Raw genomic sequence first — 21,333 nt, forward strand, 5'->3', positions numbered from 1 at the left:
ACTGAAAATGGTTTATTGAGATACAACTCCATTATAAGTTGAAAAAAATCTATAAATAATATGTCATTGTACAGATGTATTACAGTGGATTTATTTATCTATTCACCCAATGAAGAATAGTTGGACTGATTTCCAGCTTTTGGTCATCACAAATATAGCTGCTATGAATATTCATGTACATATCTTCTTAATATCCTGCATGATCCTTGGGGTGGATATTTAAAGCACTTTCATACCAGATGACACAGTAAAGCACTACTGAAACTGGTTGATTTGTTATCTGAACAAGCCACCTTTGACATGGAACACCATTTTTACTTTAAATAATGATTGAGACAAATGATGTTGATTAAGAGTTGTGTATTTGGAAGACATCAAAAATGAATGAAGTGAGCATGTAATTTCAAGGAAAATAACTGGCCGAATCTGTTGCTAAGGCTAAAACTCAAAATTTTTCAACTAAAACTTTGGGTTTTAGAAACATCATCTGCCTCTGTGATTTGACAGCTTCCCCACACACTTAAAGTTAAGTGTAAAAATTTAAATTAAAATTAATAGTATTGGGGCTTTTCTGGTGGCTCAGATGGTAAAGAATCCACCTGCAATGCAGGAGACCCAGGTTTGATCCCTGGGTGAGGAAGGTGCCCTGGAGTAGAACATGGCAACCCACTCCAGTATTCTTGCCTGGATGATCCCATGGACAGAGGAGCCTGGTGGGCTACAGTAAATGGTATGGCAAAGAGTCAGGGACAACTGAGTGACTAACACACACATTAGTATTAATATGATTGTTACTGTGAACTCTTTATAAGTAGATTGCTTATCTCCATTTTGTTTCCTTTTTCTTCTGGGGAACATATTCCTTCTTTGCCTCATTTTGCCTGATTCTCTATTTACATTTCTATGTATTAGGTGGGTTGGGGGCTTCCCAGGTGGCACTAGTGGTAAAGAACCCACCTGCCAATGCAGGAGACATAAGAGACGCAAGTTCAATCCCTGGGTCGGATGACGTGGCAACCCACTCCAGTATTCTTGCTTGGCGAATCCCACAGACAGAGGAGCCTGGTGGGCTACAGTCCATAGGTTTGCAAAGAGTCGGACATGACTTAGCACGCAGCACACTTTAGATGGATTGATTTCATTTTATAGCACACTTTTATGGAACCCAGCAGCACACTGCTTTCCATTCTCCAGAGCTGTGTGCTCAAAGGGTACCCTTGATGTGGACTACAGGGCCTGCAGGGTCCTGGATCTGGTCAGGGCCCACTGATGGAAGGTGTCAGGTCCCAGAGCACCTGGGCAGGGGCTGGAGGGTCCTGTCTTATATATTTATCTTAAATTTGGATCCCTCTCTAAGATATAATAGATATCACACAGCTCTAGAAGTGGAAGAACTGAATCACAAGGTCAGTAAAGATTAAATTTAAATGAAGGAAGATGAGTTTTTGTAGGAGTGTTTCAGACTTTCAGGATAGTATTGTGCATTCCTTTTCTTATGGTTTGGTTTTTGGTTTGGATCTTAACTTCCTCATCAAAAAGATCCATATTTACAGCTCAAATTAAGAGCCAAGTTTATGTATATAGAGATTGGAATGGCAAGTTAGTAGATTCCATAATTTTACTGAACGTTCTCTTACTTTACCATTCATAACCTAATTTTAGTGGCCTGAAACTTAAAAAGTTCAGAATGAACTTCATTCTGAAAGTATAGAATCATATTTCCTCACTGAAGAACTGATAGGATAACAGTTGTCTCAGGCAAATGATTAAAATTTGTTTTTATACTGCACTTTTTAAACAATTTTTGAGAATAATTCACATGACTAATACATATATCCCTCCTTTTCAGATAGTGATTATTCATAATACTTCAATATAATTTTATATTTTTAGAGAAGTAAATTAAATTTAGAATAGATCAAAATTACTCAGTGACATTCAAATAAAATCATTTGCTAATTGAGTAAAGATAGCAGAACACCAAATTTCAGTTATTTGTCCAGCTGTAACACAAGGTTTATAGTTTGTACCAAATTACACAGTACTTGTTTCATGTTGTCTTCCTAATTATTATTTTTTTAATTTCCTGTAAGTTTTTTTTTATCTTCCTAATTATTTGAAACTCATCTTTAGTAACAACTTTCAGGTTAGGTGACAACCAAAATTCCAGAGCTACAGAGCTTTAATCTCTCATGAATCACAGATCAGTGCTATTTTCTCTATGCTATGTTTTCAAGATGTTGCTTTTTATGTGGTTCTTTGTTGTTATTTTTACAATGCTCATTTGCATTTGAAAATATTATTTGTCTTTGCCACAGTAACTTTTGTTTTTTATTTTTTAACTTTACAATATTGTATTGGTTTTGCCATATATCAAAATGAATACACCACAGGTATACATGTGTTCCCCATCCTGAACCCTCCTCCCTCCTCCCTCCCCATCCCATCCCTCTGGGTCGTCCCAGTGCACCAGCCCCAAGCATCCAGTATCATGCATTGAACCTGGACTGGTGACTCATTTCATGTATGATATTATACATGTTTCAGTGCCATTCTCCCAAATCATCCCACCCTCGCCCTCTCCCACAGAGTCCAAAAGACTGTTCTATACATCAGTGTCTCTTTTGCTATCTCGTACACAGGGTTATTGTTACCATCTTTCTAAATTCCATATATATGCGTTAGTATACTGTATTGGTGTTTTTCCTTCTGGCTTGTTCACTCTGTATAATAGGCTCCAGTTTCATCCACCTCATTAGAACTGATTCAAATGTATTCTTGTTAATGGCTGAGTAATACTCCATTGTGTATATGTACCACCGCTTTCTTATCCATTCATCTGCTGATGGACATCTAGGTTGCTTCCATGTCTTGGCTATTATAAACAGTGCTGTGATGAACATTGGGGTACACGTGTCTCTTTCCCTTCTGGTTTCCTCAGTGTGTATGCCCAGCAGTGGGATTGCTGGATCATAAGGCTGTTCCATTTCCAGTTTTTTAAGGAATCTCCACGCTGTTCTCCATAGTGGCTGTACTAGTTTGCATTCCCACCAACAGTGTATGAGGGTTCCCTTTTCTCCACACCTTTTCCAGCCTTTATTGCTTGTAGACTTTTGGATCACAGCCATTCTGACTGGTGTGAAATGGTACCTCATAGTGGTTTTGATTTGCATTTCTCTGATAATAAGTGATGTTGAGCATCTTTTCATGTGTTTGTTAGCCATCTGTATGTCTTCTTTGGAGAAATGTCTATTTAGTTCTTTGGCCCATTTTTTGATTGAGTCATTTATTTTTCTGGAATTGGGCTGTAGGAGTTGCTTGTATATTTTTGAGATTAGATGTTTGTCAGTTGCTTCATTTGCTATTATTTTCTCCCATTCTGAAGGCTGTCTTTTCACCTTGCTTATAGTTTCCTTTGATGTGCAGAAGCTTTTAAGTTTAATTAGGTCCCATTTGTTTATTTTTGCTTTTATTTCCAATATTCTGGGAGGTGAGTCATAGAGGATCCTTCTGTGATATGTCAGAGAGTGTTTTGCCTATGTTCTCCTCTAGGAGTTTTATAGTTTCTGGTCTTACGTTTAGATCTTCAATCCATTTTGAGTTTATTTTTGTGTATGGTGTTAAAAAGTGTTCTAGTTTCATTCTTTGACAAGTGGTTGACCAGTTTTCCCAGCACCACTTGTTAAAGAGATTGTCTTTAATCCATTGTATATTCTTGCCTCCTTTGTCAAAGATAAGGTGTCCATATGTGTGTGGATTTATCTCTGGGCTTTCTATTTTGTTCCATTGATCTATATTTCTGTCTTTGTGCCACTACCATACTGTCTTATGACTGTGGCTTTGTGGTAGAGCCTGAAGTCAGGTAGGTTGATTCCTCCAGTTCCATTCTTCTTTCTCAAGATAGCTTTGGCTATTCGAGGTTTTTTGTATTTCCATACAAATTATGAAATTATTTGTTCTAGCTCTGTGAAGAATACCATTGGTAGCTTGATAGGGATTGCATTGAATCTATAAGTTGCTTTGGGAAGTATACTCATTTTCACTATATTGATTCTTCCAATCCATGAACATGGTGTATTTCTCCATCTATTAGTGTCCTCTTTGATTTCTTTCACCAGTGTTTTATAGTTTTCTATATATAGGTCTTTACTTTCTTTAGATAGATATATTCCTAAGTATTTTATTATTTTCGTTGCAATAGTGAATGGAATCGTTTTCTTAATTTCTCTATTTTCTCATTATTAGTGTATAAGAATGCAAGGGATTTCTGTGTGTTGATTGTATATCCTGCAACTTTACTATATTCATTGATTAGTTCTAGTAATTTTCTGGTGGAGTCTTTAGGGTTTTCTATGTAGAGGATCATGTCATCTGCAAACAGTGAGAGATTTACTTCTTCTTTTCTAATTTGGATTCCTTTTATTTCTTTTTCTGCTCTGATTGTTGTGGCCAGAACTTCCAAAACTATGTTGAATAGTAATGGTGAAAGTGGGCACCCTTGTCTTGTTCCTGACTTTAGAGGAAAATATTATTTGTCTTTGCCACAGTAACTTTTGACCAACGTTTAATGCATCACTTTTAAATTAAATAATTTATTTATTACTTATTCACTTTCTGTAAGATCCAATAAGTTGAATCTAGGACATGCTCCTTTTATGTTTTTAAAATTTTTTCTACAGAGAACTAACAGTTCAATTTTATTCAGAGCAAAGAAAAAGGAAACTTTTGATCATACTAGAAGAAACTGAGCCATAAATTTGGAATCTCTACTGAAACTACACATGCAATGAGGACAAAATTCTGCTAATACAATTGATTTTCTGTTGCATTTGTTGTCTGTGTCTCTAATATTACAATTATAAACAAAACAGTGCAACTAGTATTTGAAATAATTGCTGCACTGTTGCAGCATCAGACACACAATTTCACTTCTCTTCACATGGCTGGTTCTCTTTGCATACCTCGGTTTCCCCTTTTTCAGTAAAATCACTTTTGATATTGAATGTCTTTCAAATCGCCTCAGTTTTTTCCTTGATCATATTGACAACAGCCTTGCAGGTAACATGAAGCAAATCTTTGATTTCTAAGTAGTTTGCTTCCAATGTAAGATCAAATCATGTTCCTTGGTCAACTTTTAGGAAGTTGTTCATATATTCAGAGATATCATCTGTTCACTTTTCTTTGTTCTCAATGTCCTCAGGATGATGAGGATTGTCCTTGTGATGGGTGCGCTACTGAATGACCATTTTTTGTTTTTTTAAATACTGCTGCATTAACATTTGACAAAGGGACAGGATTATCATCTCTTTCATCATCTATTCCCAAATCTGCCTTTAGTGACACTTGGATAGCTTTCACACTCTTTTATTAGTGACCATAATATAGTTTTCTTTCAGCACGTACTTGATGAACAGCGTGACTTCCAATACGAATGATAGTCATAGATTGTTTTGCAATTTCAGCATCAACTTTGATTATCCATCAGACCTCTGCAACCCCTACCTCAAAAGCTTGGCTCCATCTCCACAAAGCAGAAATGGGGGACTGGCTGCCATACTCTTTGGGCTGAAAGAGTCCTTCCCACACTCTTTTTAATTAAGTGAACCTTTAACACCAAACCGAGTTACTTAACATTTGACATCTTCTTGAGTTCTAATGAAAACAAGGATGCTTAGTAAAGACGTAACCACTCATGAATTTCCTCTTGGAATATACGCTCTAATATTTCCACAAAACTTGTTCAAATAGGTCAAAATCGATCTTTTGATGTAGTTTATTCATTTCTTCATACAAAAATACTCATTTAATTCAGATTTAAATTGAAAAAAAAATAGGGAAAACCATTAAACCATTCAGGTATGACCTTAATCAAATTCCTTATGATTGTACAGTGGAAGTGAGAAACAGATTCAAAGAATTAGATCTGATAGACAGAGTACCTGAAGAACTATGGACAGAGGTTTGTGACATTGTATAGGAGGCAGGGATCAAGACCATCCCCGAGGAAAAGAAATGCAAAAAGGCAAAATGGCTGTCTGAGGAGGCCTTACAAATAGCTGTGAATAGAAGAGAAGTGAAAGGCAAAGGAAAAAGGAAAGATGTTCCCATTTGAATGCAGAGTTCCAAAAAATAGGAAGTAGAGATAAGAAAGCCTTCCTCAGTGATCAGTGCAAAGAAATAGAGGTAAACAATAGAATGGGAAAGACTAGAGATCTCTTCAAGAAAATTAGAGATACCAAGGGAATGTTTCATGCAAAGATGGGCATAATAAAGGACAGAAATAGTATGAAATAAAGAAAGCAGAAGATGTTAAGAAGAAGTGGCAAGAATTCACAGAAGAGCTCTACAAAAATAGCTTCACAACTCAGATAATCACGATGATCACTCACCTAGACCAGACATCCTGGAATACGAAGTTAAGTGGGCTTAGGAAGCATTACTATGAACAAAGCTAGTGGAGGTGATGGAATTCCAGCCAGTTGAGCTATTTCAAATCCTAAAAGATGATGCTGTGATAGTGTTGCACTCAATATGCCAGCAAAGTTGGAAAACTCAGCAGTGGCCACAGGATTGGAAAAGGTCAGTTTTCATTCCAGTCCCTAAGAAAGGCAATGCCAAAAATGCTCAAACTACCACACAATTGCACTCATCTCACACACTAGTAAAGTAATGCTAAAAATTCTCCAAGCCAGGCTTCAGCAATACATGAACCATGAAATTCCATATGTTCAAGCTGGTTTTAGAAAAGGCAGAGGAGCCAGAGATCAAATTGCCAACATCTGCTGGATCATCAAAAAAGCAAGAGAGTTCCAGAAAAACATCTACTTCTTCTTTACTGACTATGCCAAAGCCTTTGACTGTGTGGATCACAAGAAACTGTGGAAAATTCTGAAAGAGGTGGGAATGCTAGACCACCTGACTGGCCTCTTGAGAAACCTGTATGCAGGTCAGGAAGCAACAGTTAGAACTGGCCACAGAACAACAGACTGGTTCCAAATAGGGAAAGGAGTATGTCAAAGCTGTATATTGTCACCTTGCTTATTTAACTTATATGCAGAGTACATCATGAGAAACGCTAGGCTGGAGGAAACACAAGCTGGAATCAAGATTGCTGGGAGAAATATCAACAACCTCAGATATGCAGATGACACCACCCTTACGGTAGAAAGTGAAGAAGAACTAAAGAGCTTCTTGATGAAAGTGAAAGAGGAGAGTGAAAAAATTGGCTTAAAGCTCAACATTCAGAAAACGAAGATCATGGCATCTGGTCCCATTAGTTCATGGCAAATAAATGGGGAAACAGTGGAAACAGTGACAGACTTTATTTTTTGGAATCCAAAATCACTAAAGATGGTGACTGCAGTCATGAATTAAAAGATGCTTGCTCCTTGGAAGAAAAGTTATGACCAACCTAGACAGCGTATTAAAAAGCAGAGACATTACTTTGCCAACAAAGGTCCATCTAGTCAAAGCTATGGTTTTTCCAGTAGTCATGTATGGATGTGAGAGTTGGACTGTGAAGAAGGCTGAGCACCGAAGAATTGATGCTTTTGAACTGTGGTGTTGGAGAAGACTCTTGAGAGTCCCTTGGACTGCAAGGAGATCCAACCACTCCATCCTAGAGGAAATAAGTCCTGAATATGCATTGGAAGGACTGATGCTGAAACTGAAACTCCAATCCTTTGGCCATCTTATGTGAAGAACTGACTTATTTGAAAAGACCCTGATGCTGGGAAAGACTGAAGGCAGGAGGACAAGGGGACGACAGAGGGTGAGATGCTTGGATGGCATCACCAACTTAATGTTCATGCATTTGAGTAAACTCCAGTAGTTGGTGATGGACAGGGAGGCCTGGCATGCTACAGTCCATGGGATCACAAAGAGTGGGACACGACTGAGCAACTGAACTAAAGTGAGCTGATTCATTCACTCAGTTCTTATCTCGAGCAGGCATTTTTTTCTTGTTGTTGTTGCCAAAAACTATGGGCAAAAAGCAGTTCTTGTAGGCTATATAGTAGGCTCATATAGTAGGCTATATGAAACATACAAATTAACAAATAATTGCTTATCTCCTGCATTATTTCTTTAAGTAAACTTAAACTTCTAAAGCATCTGTAGAGTCAATCATAGTCATATTTGTCCATTAAATATATATATAGTGAGAATGTATGTACACAGGGCTGATAATATTCAAGTTGGACACGTGCATGGTTACTGTACTCACAGAGCTTAGAGTCAAGAGACAAAGACAGTAAATACATACACATCAAGGAAACACAAAGCTCCTAATTGTACAAAGTGCAGTTAAAGGAAAGAAAATAGAATGTTGAAAGGAAAATGAGTTGTAGTGGACAAGGAAAATAATGCTGAGTGTCATCAGAGAGCCTCCAGCTGCCAACTCACCCCCTTGATCTCCACAGCTAGCTAATCGTAGTGGGTCAAATCTTTGTGGGGCCTGCATCTTAGTTTGATTTTTTCTCTGCTCCCTCCTGTTGCTTCCCTCTCATTTCCTGATGGTCTGGATGATCTGATCACTAATAATTTGCACATTGTATCTCATCCAGGGGCTAACTTCTGGAGGCTCCATGCACTAACTCTTGTTACTGACAGCAGTGTGAGAAAATACAAGATACATTTTCAGAATGACATCACTCACTAACAGGCAATCTATGAACACCTCATCAGTGGTGGAAACTGACAATGTGCTCCCAGAATGAACAAGGATAGGACGCTAGTGACAGGGTATACCTGTATCAGCTGGTATGCGTGAACTGTATGGGGAAATAGTAATTACCAGGGCAATGGAACTGGATGTCTATTACAAAGCAACATTGGAATCTGGGAAAAGATGCCAAAAAGATATTGGTACTGAGTCTAAGCTTGCTCTGTTTGCCACACAACAGGCCAATAATCCAGAGACAAGGTGTTGAGGTAAGGAATATGACTATTCAGAAAGCCAGCCGACCAAGAAGGTAGCATACTAATGTTTCAGAATAACCATCTTATCAGGTTCTTTTATAGAACAGACATGGGGGAGGTGAGGAAATAAAAAAGCAGAAATAAAAAAGGGAGAGAGACAGGTGGTGAGGAAATAAAGTAAAAAAGGCCACCAGTCTTGCAAAACATCTCCAGGAATGACAAGCTTGTGGAAGGAATGTATTAATCTCTTCTTTATCACAGCCATTCACAGGGGGGCAGGGTCATGTTAGTTGTCTATGAGCTGAACAAAGGCACTTTAGTTTAACAATCAGGCAGAGTAGGAGGGTTCTGCGAGGCAGACCATTGTGTATACTCGTAATAGCCAAAGCAATAAAAGCAAGTCAAAGAAACAGTTCCAACATGCAGTCAGAATTGGCTCTTCCCTGCAATAGGATGATTTGAATTCAGACTGAGTGGAAGGGCCTCCCTATTAACTTATATAGTTAAAATCAGAGGATAGAGAAAGTTGAAGACTTCCCAAGTTGAAGGAACTCCAGAAAAGGTTAAATTGTCAATAAAATCTATTATGCCAGGTTAAGGATCTGGTTGGGAAGAAAACGAGAACCTTGCATTGAGGATGGGAGAAGTTAAAGATATGTCCCCTAAGCTTTTGAGCATCCAGACTTCTCTGAAACTTTTGAATCTATAAAATAGCAAACTGCCCCCTGTCATACGAACACCTGCACCCAATCGCATAGGGATGTTCCCCTTGCTTGAAAATAATACAGAAGTCTGTGTCGACTAAAGAAAAGATGCACAATATGGGCGTGCAAATTGTTTTATCTGGGGCAAGATTAGGACTGCAGCCTGGGAGACAGCCCCTCAGATAGCTCTGAGAAACTGCTTCAAAGATGTAGTGGAAGAAGGCCAATGCATATGATTATGGTGAAGGTGGAGTACATGCAGTCAAGTGCATACTTTACAAAAGGTTTTCTGCTAATCATGAGGAGCTGATGTCACCATGAAGGGATTTCATGCTTTTCTAGATATGAGGAGATGTAAGGATTGGGATCATGAAATTAGACCCTGAAAATATCTAAAGACCTGTTCCATCCGTTTTCCTGGAGCACAGAGTGCCTCATTCTCCACCCTGAACTCCCTTCAGGGCAGGTCAAATGTCAACAGCTGCAGCTGCAGAGGATTCCATCTATGCAGAGGCAGATGGCAAATGCTCTTGGCAAGCACCAAGTTGTAGTTGACACCTGTCACACAAAATGTATCCCCCTGAGTTTCTTCCCCTACATTTTGGCCACTAACTTAAAATAGAGTTAAGACACAGAGCTCTCTTAAACTAGAGGGCAGACGTGCTGGAGCTTATACGGGAGTAACAGAGCTCTCATTGGAAAAGACCCTGATGCTGGGAAAGATGGAAGACAAAAGGAGGAGAGGGCAGCAGAGGAAGAGATGGCTGGAAACCATCACAGACTCGATGCATATAAATCTGAGCAAACTCCAGGATCTCCAGAGGACAGGGAAGCCTGGTGTGCTGCAGTCCATGGGATCACAAAGAGTCAGACACTGCTTAGTGACTGAACAACAGCAGAGCTCTACACCAACAGAGCTGTAGGTCCTAGTTAGCAGTTACAACTGAAACCAAGGGATATGCATGGAACTGGAATCTGAGAGTCCTTTGTCATAAGACTGGATCAAGGCCATAAGACTTGATAGGACAGAGTTTATTGTTATGGAATCATTCTCCCAAGGTAGAGGAATCAACATTCTGCATGGATACTCAGATCAGATCAGATCAGTCACTCAGTCGTGTCCGACTCTTTGCAACCCCATGAATCACAGCATGCCAGGCCTCCCTGTCCATCACCATCTCCCGGAGTTCACTGAGACTCATGTCCATCGAGTCAGTGATGCCATCCAGCCATCTCATCCTCTGTCGTCCCCTTCTCCTCTTGCCCCCAATCCTTCCCGGCATCAGAGGCTTTTCCAATGAGTCAACTCTTCACATGAGGTGGCCATAGTAAGGGAGTTTCAGCTTTAGCATCATTTCTTCCAAAGAAATCCCAGGGCTGATCTCCTTTAGAATGGACTGGTTGGATCTCCTTGCAGTCCAAGGGACTCTCAAGAGTCTTCTCCAACACCACAGTTCAAAAGCATCAGTTCTTCGGCGCTCAGCCTTCTTCACAGTCCAACTCTCACATCTATACATTACCACAGGAAAAACCACAGCCTTGACTAGACGAACCTTTGTTGGCAAAGTAATGTCTCTGCTTTTGAATATGCTATCTAGGTTGGTCATAACTTTCCTTCCAAGGAGTAAGTGTCTTTTAATTTCATAGCTGCAGTCACCCTCTTTAGTGATTTTGGAGCCCAGAAAAGTAAAGTCTGACACTGTTTCCACTGTTTCCCCATCTATTTCCCATGAAGTAATGGGACCAGATGCCATGATCTTCGTTTTCTGAATGTTGAGCTTTAAGCCAACTTTTTCACTCTCCTCTTTCACTTTCATCAAGAGGCTTTTGAGTTCCTCTTCACTTTCTGCCATAAGGGTGGTGTCATCTGCATATCTGAGGTTATTAATATTTCTCCCGGCAGTCTTGATTCCAGCTTGTATTTCTTCCAGTCCAGCGTTTCTCATGATGTACTCTGCATATAAGTTAAATAAACAGGGTGACAATATACAGCCTTGACGAACTCCTTTTCCTATTTGGAACCAGTCTGTTGTTCCATGTCCAGTTCTAACTGTTGCTTCCTGACCTGCATACAGGTTTCTCAAGAGGCAGATCAGGTGGTCTGGTATTCCCATCTCTTTCAGAATTTCCCATAATTTATTGTGATCCACACAGTCAAAGGCTTTGGCATAGTCAATAAAGCAGAAATAGATGATTTTCTGGAACTCTCTTGCTTTTTCCATGATCCAGCGGATGTTGGCAATTTGATCTCTGGTTCTTCTGCCTTTTCTAAAACCAGCTTGAACATCAGGAAGTTCACGGTTCACATATTGCTGAAGCCTGGCTTGGGGAGAATTTTGAGCATTACTTTACTAGCATGTGAGATGAGTGCAATTGTGCGGTAGTTTGAGCATTCTTTGGCATTGCCTTTCTTTGGGATTGGAATGAAAACGGACCTTTTCCAGTCCTGTGGCCACTGCTGAGTTTTCCAAATTTTCTGGCATATTGAGTGCAACACTTTCACAGCATCATCTTTCAGGATTTGGAATAGCTCAACTGGAATTCCATCACCTCCACTAGCTTTGTTAGTAGTGATGCTTTCTAAGGCCCACTTGACTTCACATTCCAGGATGTCTGGCTCTAGGTCAGTGATCACACCATCGTGATTATCTGGGTCGTGAAGATCTTTTTTGTACAGTTCTTCTGTGTATTCTTGCCATCTCTTCTTAATATCTTCTGCTTCTGTTAGGTCCATACCATTTCTGTCCTTTATCGAGCTCATCTTTGCATGAAATGTTCCTTTGGTATCTCTGATTTTCTTGAAGAGATCCCTAGTCTTTCCCATTCTGTTGTTTTCCTCTATTTCTTTGCACTGATCGCTGAAGAAGGCTTTCTTATCTCTTCTTGCTATTCTTTGGAACTCTGCATTCAGATGTTTGTGTCTTTCCTTTTCTCCTTTGCTTTTCACTTCTCTTCTTTTCACAGCTATTTGTAAGGCCTCCCCAGACAGCCATTTTGCTTTTTTGCATTTCTATTCCATGGGGATGGTCTTGATCCCTGTCTCCTGTACAATGTCACGAACCTCATTCCATAGTTCATCAGGCACTCTATCTATCAGATCTAGGCCCTTAAATCTATTTCTCACTTCCACTGTATAATCATAAGGGATTTGATTTATGGTCATACCTGAATGGTCTAGTGGTTTTCCCTACTTTCTTCAATTTAAGTCTGAATTTGGCAATAAGGAGTTCATGGTCTGAGCCACTGTCAGCTCCTGGTCTTGTTTTTGCTGACGGTATAGAGCTTCTCCATCTTTGGCTGCAAAGAATATAATCAATCTGATTTCGGTGTTGACCATCTGGTGATGTCCATGTATAGAGTCTTCTCTTGTGTTGTTGGAAGAGGGTGTTTGTTATGACCAGTGCATTTTCTTGGCAAAACTCTATCAGTCTTTGCCCTGCTTCATTCCATATTCCAAGGCCAAATTTGCCTGTTACTCCAGGTGTTTCTTGACTTCCTACTTTTGCATTCCAGTTCCCTATAATGAAAAGGACATCTTTTTTGGGTGTTAGTCCTAAAAGGTCTTGTAGGTCTTCATAGAACCATTCAACTTCAGCTTCTTCAGCATTACTGGTTGGGGCATAGACTTGGATTACTGTGATATTGAATGGTTTGTCTTGGAAACGAACAGAGATCATTTTGTGATTTTTGAGATTGTATCCAAGTACTGCATTTCAGACTCTTTTGTTGACCATGATGGCCACTCCATTTCTTCTGAGGGATTCCTGCCTGCAGTAGTAGATATAATGGATACTAGAAAATAGTAAACATTTTTGCTGGGAAAAAATTTTGTGTTGTTTCCAAAAACATTGAAATAACATGATGGCCCATTCTAGGTGAGTTCAGTTCAGTTTAGTTCAGCTGCTTAGTCATGTCTGACTCTTTGAGACCCCGTGGACTGCAGCACACCAGGCCTCCCTGTTCATCACCAACTCCCGGAGTTGATGCAAACTCATGTCCCTTGACTCAGTGATACCATCCAACCATCTCATCCTCTGTTTTTCCCTTCTCCTCTCACCTTTAATCTTTCCCAGCATCAGGGTCTTTCCAAATGAGTCAGCTCTTCACATCAGGTGGTCAAAGTATTGGAGTTTCAGCTTCAGCATCAGTCCTTCCAATGAACATTCAGGACTGATTTCCTTTGGGATGAAGTGGATGGATCTCCTTGCAATCCAAGGGACTCTCAAGAGTCTTCTCCAACACCACAGTTCAAAAGCATCAATTCTTCTGCGCTCAGCTTTCTTTATAGTCCAACTCTAACACCCAAACAAGACTAATGGAAAAACCATAGCTTTGACTAGATGGACCTTTGTTGGCAAAGTAATGTCTCTGCTTTTTAATATGCTGTCTAGATTGGTCATAACTTCTTCCAAGGAGTAACTGTCTTTTAATTCATGACTGCAGTCACCATCTGCAGTGATTTTGAATTCCAAAAAATAAAGTCTGCCACTGTTTCCACTGTTTCTCCATCTGTTTGCCCTGAAGTGATGGGATCGGATGCCATGATCTTTGTTTTCTGAATGTTGAGCTTTAAGCCAACTTTTTCACTCTCCTTTTTCACTTTCATCAAGAGGCTCTTAAGTTCTTCTTCACTTTCTGGCATAAGGTAGTGTAATTTGCATATCTGAAGTTATTGATATTTTCCCAGCAATCTTGATTCCAGCTTGTGCTTCATCCAGCACAGCATTTCTCATCATGTACTCTGCATATAAGTTAAATAAGCATGGAGACGATATGGTGGCCCATTCTAAGTGAATTTTAAATGAAAGAATTGCTGTACCACTTAGTGGAGTAAAGGAAGGAAAGGCTCAGGGAAGTGGATATTCTGTAATGTACATGCTACATATATAAGGCCAAATAATTAAGCCCAACAGGAAGGACCATTGCCTTGGGATGTGCTGGTGAGAAGGGTATCAGAATCACCATAAATTTCAATAATGGCCTTCTCCGTAGGCCAAGGCAATGATGGTAGGAAGGGATAATATAGAAGGAGATTCACTGATGGTAATTGGCATGATAAGCTCTTGAAAAAATCAAGGTCAGATAGCAGTGCCTGGAACAGGTGGATAAAATTATTATAATAAGCATCAGGGACAGGGTAGCGGATGTGGATACCTGATTTACCAACTGTCAGAGAGATGGCTAATATTATAGAATATAGTTTCTATTCTATTGTGTTATATGGGCAGCCTACAAAGGTATAGTCTTCTTTGTACCATCAAAGACAATAAAGAATGGATGACTGAGAGACTAAAAAGGATTACCTTATTGAATATCATAATTCCCTGTTCAAATTCTAAGCAATTTTCAGAAACCCAGTTTCACCATGGTCTCTCCATGAGAGCGGGCACTTAGAGGGGTCAGGAAATGATTAAGAACCCTTGCCAAGTTTCCGCTTATAATGGATCCACTAGATTCAAAGGTCCATTTGGTAGTACTTTCTCAGTCCTATAGTGTATTATTGGAGTTCACATCATGGTAGTTTGTGCAATGCCATCATTAGGTCCTTGGTCAGTTTGGGGAGACCATAGAGAACGTCCTTCCAGAAATTAGTGCTTTGTTTAAAGATCTAAAGGATGCAGACTTGTTGGCTATACAATATCTGCACTGAATAACCAACTGGACCCTTGCAGAAACGAGATGGTCCCTGGAAGATAATAGTATCTATTGCAAATATCAGCAAGTAGTAGATTAAGTAACTGTACCTGCTCTGCCAGTGTGGTGACTATACCAGAGCAGATCAACATGACCTTAGATATGTGGTAGGAGTGCAGCCATTGATTTGGCAAATATATATATATATATATTCTTTTCTATTCCTACCTGAGAAGAGAAAGAGAAGCAGCTTGCATTCACATGGAATGGATGATGGTATTAATTTAGGGCTAAAATATAGCTGCATTCAGCCACATGTAGTTGAAGAGATTTGGACCTCCCAGAAAAGATCATGTTGATCCACACTGTCACTGATTTTGTACTAACCTGTCTAGATAAGCAAAATGTAGCTAGAATGGGCTTCCCTCATGACTCAGTGGTAGAGAATCTGCTGCCAATGCAGAAGATGCAGGTTCGGTCACTGGGTTGGGAAGATCCTTTGCAGAAGGAAACCCACCCCAGTATTCTTGCCTGGGAAATCTCATGGACAGACAAGCCTGGTTGGCTAGTATATAGGATATAGTTCATGGGGTCACAAAAGAGTCAATCACCACTTAGTGACTAAACAAGCTAGAATGTAGGAGGACTAAGTAAAATACATGCGCTACAAAAGGGCAGGAGATACACTGCAGGAATATTTAGGAACCTGTCATATCAGTAAAGTTTTAGGAGTCCAGTGATCAGGGGCATGACCTGACACCCTCTGCAAAGTAAAAGACAAACCCTGCGTATCTTGCATTTCATATGAAAAAAAACAAGTACGGTACCCAAAGGTAGTCTTCTTTGGGTTCTAGAGGCAGTAGATGGGGAAGTGCTGCTTGATTTCATTTACCAGGTGACATGAAATGTTGCTAATATTGAGGGAGGTAAAAAAAAAACAGAATGAGCCCCTGCAGCATATCTAAGCTGCAATCCAAACAGCCCTGCATTTTGAATCATAAAACACAGAAGACCCATTACTATAGATGTGGGTTATGAGAAAAATAAATGCCATGTGGTGCTTCTACTAAGCTTCTTAGGAAAATAGCAGGGTAGTTCCCTGGGGCTCCTGAAGCAAAGCTGTGCTGAACCACCCTCTGAACCACTGGGGAAGCCCGTTTTAGCTACATTTTGGAAAATTGCACTAACTTGACAAACAACTCTGGGCACACTACTGGCCCCTGTAGAGATAAATAATCTGGCTTTCAGATATCCAGTGATCATACACTGATAACTACTCATCATAAACTCAGTTATGTCAAATCCCTTAAGTCAGATGTTTCGAGAGTTAGAAGTCATACATTCATCCACATTCAAGCTCAAGAAAAAGAGAGGCAGAAGAAAAATTCATGAACAGAAAATCTAGAACAGTTTGTCTTTTTACTCTCTTATAGCTTTGCTTCTCCTTGACTCTTACCAGTGGATACATGGGATTTCATTATGACTGGTGGATGCAGAAGGAATAAGCCTAGGCTAATTTTATAGGTGTGTTGGCTCAGTAACTGGTTATAAATTGAAAAAAGATAGTAGCCATGCTGCAGTCTCATTTGGGAGGATGCCTTAAAAGATTTAGACCATGTGATCATTCATTTCCTATGAAGAAGAAATGTTCAGAGATTGGATTATAGATGTATTTATGGACAGTGACAAAGGGCCAAGGTGGCTGGTGGTGAACCTGGATGCAGAGAGATTAGATTATAGACAAGAATTCTGGGATAGACACATGGACATGAACAAGAATGTGAAGATCTTTGTATTAATCCATCAGGCTAATAGTCACTAAAAAACAAATAAACAAACAAAATACCACTCACCATGGATTAGGCACAGAACAGCCAACTGGACATAATGACTTTTCAGTTTATATCAGTTAGCACCAGTCATCATCCACCCACGTGCCTGTGGGATGAACTTTATTTTCTTTTATTCCTGTTTCTGAAATAACTGATTCTTTTTCTGAGTTTGCCTTATCTCTTTCTTGCCTACTTGCACCATTTGGTTAAATTCAGTCAAGAGTAATTAAGACACATTCTGTTTCCTGACCACCTTGCACAGGGAAGTAAGCTCACTAAAGACATTTACCTTTAAATTATTGAGAAGATAGTTTCTCTAGAAGTTTCAGCATTGCATAGAGAGCATTACTCTTTTTCTTGCCATCTACTGCTGCTGCTGCTGCTGCTAAGTCGCTTCAGTCGTGTCCGACTCTGTGTGACCCCAGGCAAGAACACTGGAGTGGGTTGCCATTTCCTTCTCCAATGATGAAAGTGAAAAGTGAAAGCGAAGCCTCTCAGTAGTGTCCAACTCACAGCGACCCCAGGGACTGCAGCCTACCAGGCTCCTCCATCCATGGGATTTGCCAGGCAAGAGTACTGGAGTGGGGTGCCATTGCCTTCTCCATTGCCATCTACTGGCAGGGTTCAATTACAATGCCACATTTTAGGTGAATTTTACAGTAGAACTCCACATCTAGGTACCAGTCTTTCTGTTTATTGAAATGGAAATGAACCTCGAATCTCTGAGATTTATGTATCTAATACAAGTACTCTGCTCTATTCTGCTCTGCCTTCACTATGACACCCAAACTGATTAAAGAGCCTTTAAAGAGCCCCTACTTTAAATCTTGCTTATCTTGCATTAAGCAAGATAAGAATATGGCACCCCATCTACTAGTTCTGAAGGTTTTACCCCAACTGATGCTTCAAATCGCTCATTTCATTAAGTAGAGCAAGTTACAAGGTCAAGCCTGATGTACATTGGACTAGGAAAGAGGCATTCCCACAGGGAGGGGTAAGCAAATTGTTTTTAACTATAAGATATGTTTTCTACATAGAGATAATCACTTTCTATTTTCTATCAGATATGACAATCATTTCTCTCTATTTGCATTGACAGGGTGTGTGCTAAATCTCTTCAGTGATATCCAACTCTGTTCGATCCCATGGACTGTAGCCCTCCAGGCTTCTCTGCCCATGGGATTCTCCAGGCAAGAATACTGGTGTGGGTTGCCATGCCCTCCTCCAGGCAGTCTTCTGACCCAGTCCTCAAACTTGCTGTCTCTTATGTCTCTTGTGTTGGCAGGAAGTTTCTTTACCATTAGAGCTACCTGAGAAGCCCATTGACAAGAAACATACAGGAAAAAAAAAAAAGGCATGACGAAGACCACAATTTTTTTGTTTATGCCATGAGTTTCATTAGCTTTTTATTGACAAATATTTTATTTGCATTAAGAATAATAATTTAATGGACATGTTTTTCATTTTAAGGTGCTCAAGGTGCTCCATCTGCCTGTTTTGAAGAAGTTAATTCTTTGCCTAATAGTTTTGGAAACTGTGGTTTTAAAAATTCCCAACCATTACCTTGTGAGCAAAAGTATGTATATAGAAAATGACTGTTTCATTGAGTTATAAAATGTCTCTATTTCTTGCCAAGAGACACTAAATAGTAATGGACAATAAATTGTGTTATCTGGAGAATATTTTCAAATAACATTATGTATATTTTCCTTTTATTCAATTTAGTTCTCTTTTTTTTCTTAAATTTTTTTTCCCTGTTAATAAGGAGACTAAGAAAAGTTTGCTGTTTATTACTGAAGGTAGAAAGTGGGCTCAGTGCAGAGGGAACAGATGGAATCACTCATCTCCTAAACTGAGAGACACCTTCCCTGCCATCTTTTTGTAGCCCACTCCAAGTCACCAGTCTATCCCTAGAAGGAAGTGGTGCACATTTCTACACCCTAGCTTTTTCGTTGCTGCCAGAGAGTCAGGTCCCCAGGTCACCTGACTCTGATACCCAAAGAGACTTCCATTCACAAACCCCACAGGAATGTAGCAAACAAAGGAGTTCTTAGAAGGAGCAGACAAAAATGTTCATCTCCTTGTCTTACCTGGAAAAGAGTCCATATGCATACTTTAAAAGCTGTTGACTGAGGGTCAGCCTTCTAATTTTAAAAGTTTCTGATTTAATCCTGCCCAGAGACTTGGAATGCCAGCAGACTCCTCCTCTAGCATCTCCCTGTCGCCTAATCCAAATCACCAGTATTGCCTGCTGGAAGCTTATACACATGTCTGCACAACAGTTTTTGCAGTTAACGCCCAGAGAACAGGTTTCCAAACTACTTGACGCTGTTAGTCAATGGCACTTCCATTAATGAGTCCCACAGATTGTGACTGTCAGTTAAGCACTTCTTAATGGACATAGAAGCACCCCTACACATACACACTCTGATGCTATACCCCCAGCCCACGTACAGAAGGAGAAGGCAAAAATGTCCATTACCCTGTTTCTCCCTGAAGAGAGAAGTACTAGAGTATACTGTATATACTATATAGAAAATCTGAACTGACTAATAACAAATAAGGTGATTGAACTGGCAATCAAAACTTCCAAATGAACAAGTCCACTGGTGAATTCTACCAAACATTAAAAAAAAGAAGAATTAGTTAAAATCTTCCAAAAATTAGAAGAGAACACTTCCCAAATCATTTTTCAATGCTAGCATTTCCCTAATACCAAAGACAGACAAGACATTCAGTTCAGTTCATTTCAGTTTTGCTCAGTGGTGTCCGACTCTTTGCGACCCCATGAATTGCAGCACACCAGGCCTCCCTGTCCATCACCAACTCCTGGAGTTCACTCAAACTCATGTCCATCGAGTCAGTAATGCCATCCAGCCATCTCATCCTCTGCCGTCCCCTTCTCCTCCTGCCCCCAATCCTTCCCAGCATCAGAGTCTTTTCCAATGAGTCAACTCTTCACATGAGGTGGCCAAAGTACTGGAGTTTCAGCTTTAGCATCATTCCCTCCAATGAACACCCAGGACTGATCTCCTTTAGAATGGACTGGTTGGATCTCCTTGCAGTCCAAGGGACTCTCAAGAGTCTTCTCCAATACCACAGTTCAAAAGCATCAATTCTTCAGCGCTCAGCTTTCTTCACAGTCCAACTCTTACATCCATACATGACTACTGGAAAAACCATAGCCTTGACTAGACTAGAGATCTCTTCAAGAAAATTTGAGGTACCAAGGGAACATTTCATGCAAAGATGGGCTCGATAAAGGACAGAAATGGTATGGACCTAACAGAAGCAGAAGATATTAAGAAGAGGTGGCAAGAATACACAGAAGAACTGTACAAAAAAGATCTTCACGACCCAGATAATCATGATGGTGTGATCACTGACCTAGAGCCAGACATCCTGGAATGTGAAGTCAAGTGGGCCTTAGAAAGCATCACAGGAACAAAGCTAGTAGAGGTGATGGAATTCCCATTGAGCTATTTCAAATCCTGAAAGATGATGCTGTGGAAGTGCTGCACTCAATATGCCAGAAAATTTGGAAAACGCATCAGTGGCCACAGGGCTGGAAAAGGTCAGTTTTCATTCCAACCCCAAAGAAAGGCAATGCCAAAGAATGCTCAAGCTACCACACAATTGCACTCATCTCACATGCTAGTAAAGTAATGCTCAAAATTCTCCCCAAGCCAGGCTTCAGCAATATGTGAACCGTGAACTTCCTGATGTTCAAACTGGTTTTAGTAAAGGCAGAGAAACCAGAGATCAAATTACCAACATCTGCTGGATCATGGAAAAAGCAAGAGAGTTCCAGAAAAACATCTATTTCTGCTTTACTGACTATGCCAAAGCCTTTGACTGTGTGGATCACAATAAACTGTGGAAAATTCTGAGAGAGATGGGAATACCAGACCACCTGACCTGCCTCTTGAGAAACCTATATGCAGGTCAGGAAGCAACAGTTAGAACTGGATATGGAACAACAGACAAGGACATTACCAGAAGAGAAATAAGAGGCCAATATCCTCGATGAACATAGATGAAAAAATTTACAAAGTAGCAAATTTAATAATACTTTAAAAGGAACATAAACCATGATCCAGTGGGTAATATTCCGGGGATATAAGGATGGTTTCTTATCCACAAATCAATCGATGCGATATACCATATTAATAAAAAAAGGGGTAAGAATCATATGATCATCTCAGTAGGTATAGAAAAAGCATTTGACTAGATTCAACATCCTT

At 39.8% G+C, this 21,333-nt stretch overlaps 1 protein-coding gene and 1 pseudogene across 2 annotated transcripts in view; one reads left to right on the top strand and one right to left on the bottom strand.

Annotated features, from left to right (window-relative positions):
* The window catches only part of ADAM18 (ADAM metallopeptidase domain 18), a 111,582-nt gene that overhangs the window by 62,547 nt on the left and 27,702 nt on the right, over positions 1-21,333 (top strand). For both annotated transcript variants that reach the window (XM_024986398.2, XM_059882370.1), the window contains one exon: positions 18,560-18,665. In XM_024986398.2, coding sequence (XP_024842166.1) covers positions 18,560-18,665 — 106 coding nt within the window. The remainder of the gene's footprint in view (positions 1-18,559; positions 18,666-21,333) is intronic.
* LOC107131912 (S-phase kinase-associated protein 1-like) lies at positions 4,691-8,461 on the bottom strand (annotated as a pseudogene).

The sequence above is a fragment of the Bos taurus genome, chromosome 27 (assembly GCF_002263795.3).
Source record: "Bos taurus isolate L1 Dominette 01449 registration number 42190680 breed Hereford chromosome 27, ARS-UCD2.0, whole genome shotgun sequence".
Taxonomy (NCBI): domain Eukaryota; kingdom Metazoa; phylum Chordata; class Mammalia; order Artiodactyla; family Bovidae; genus Bos; species Bos taurus.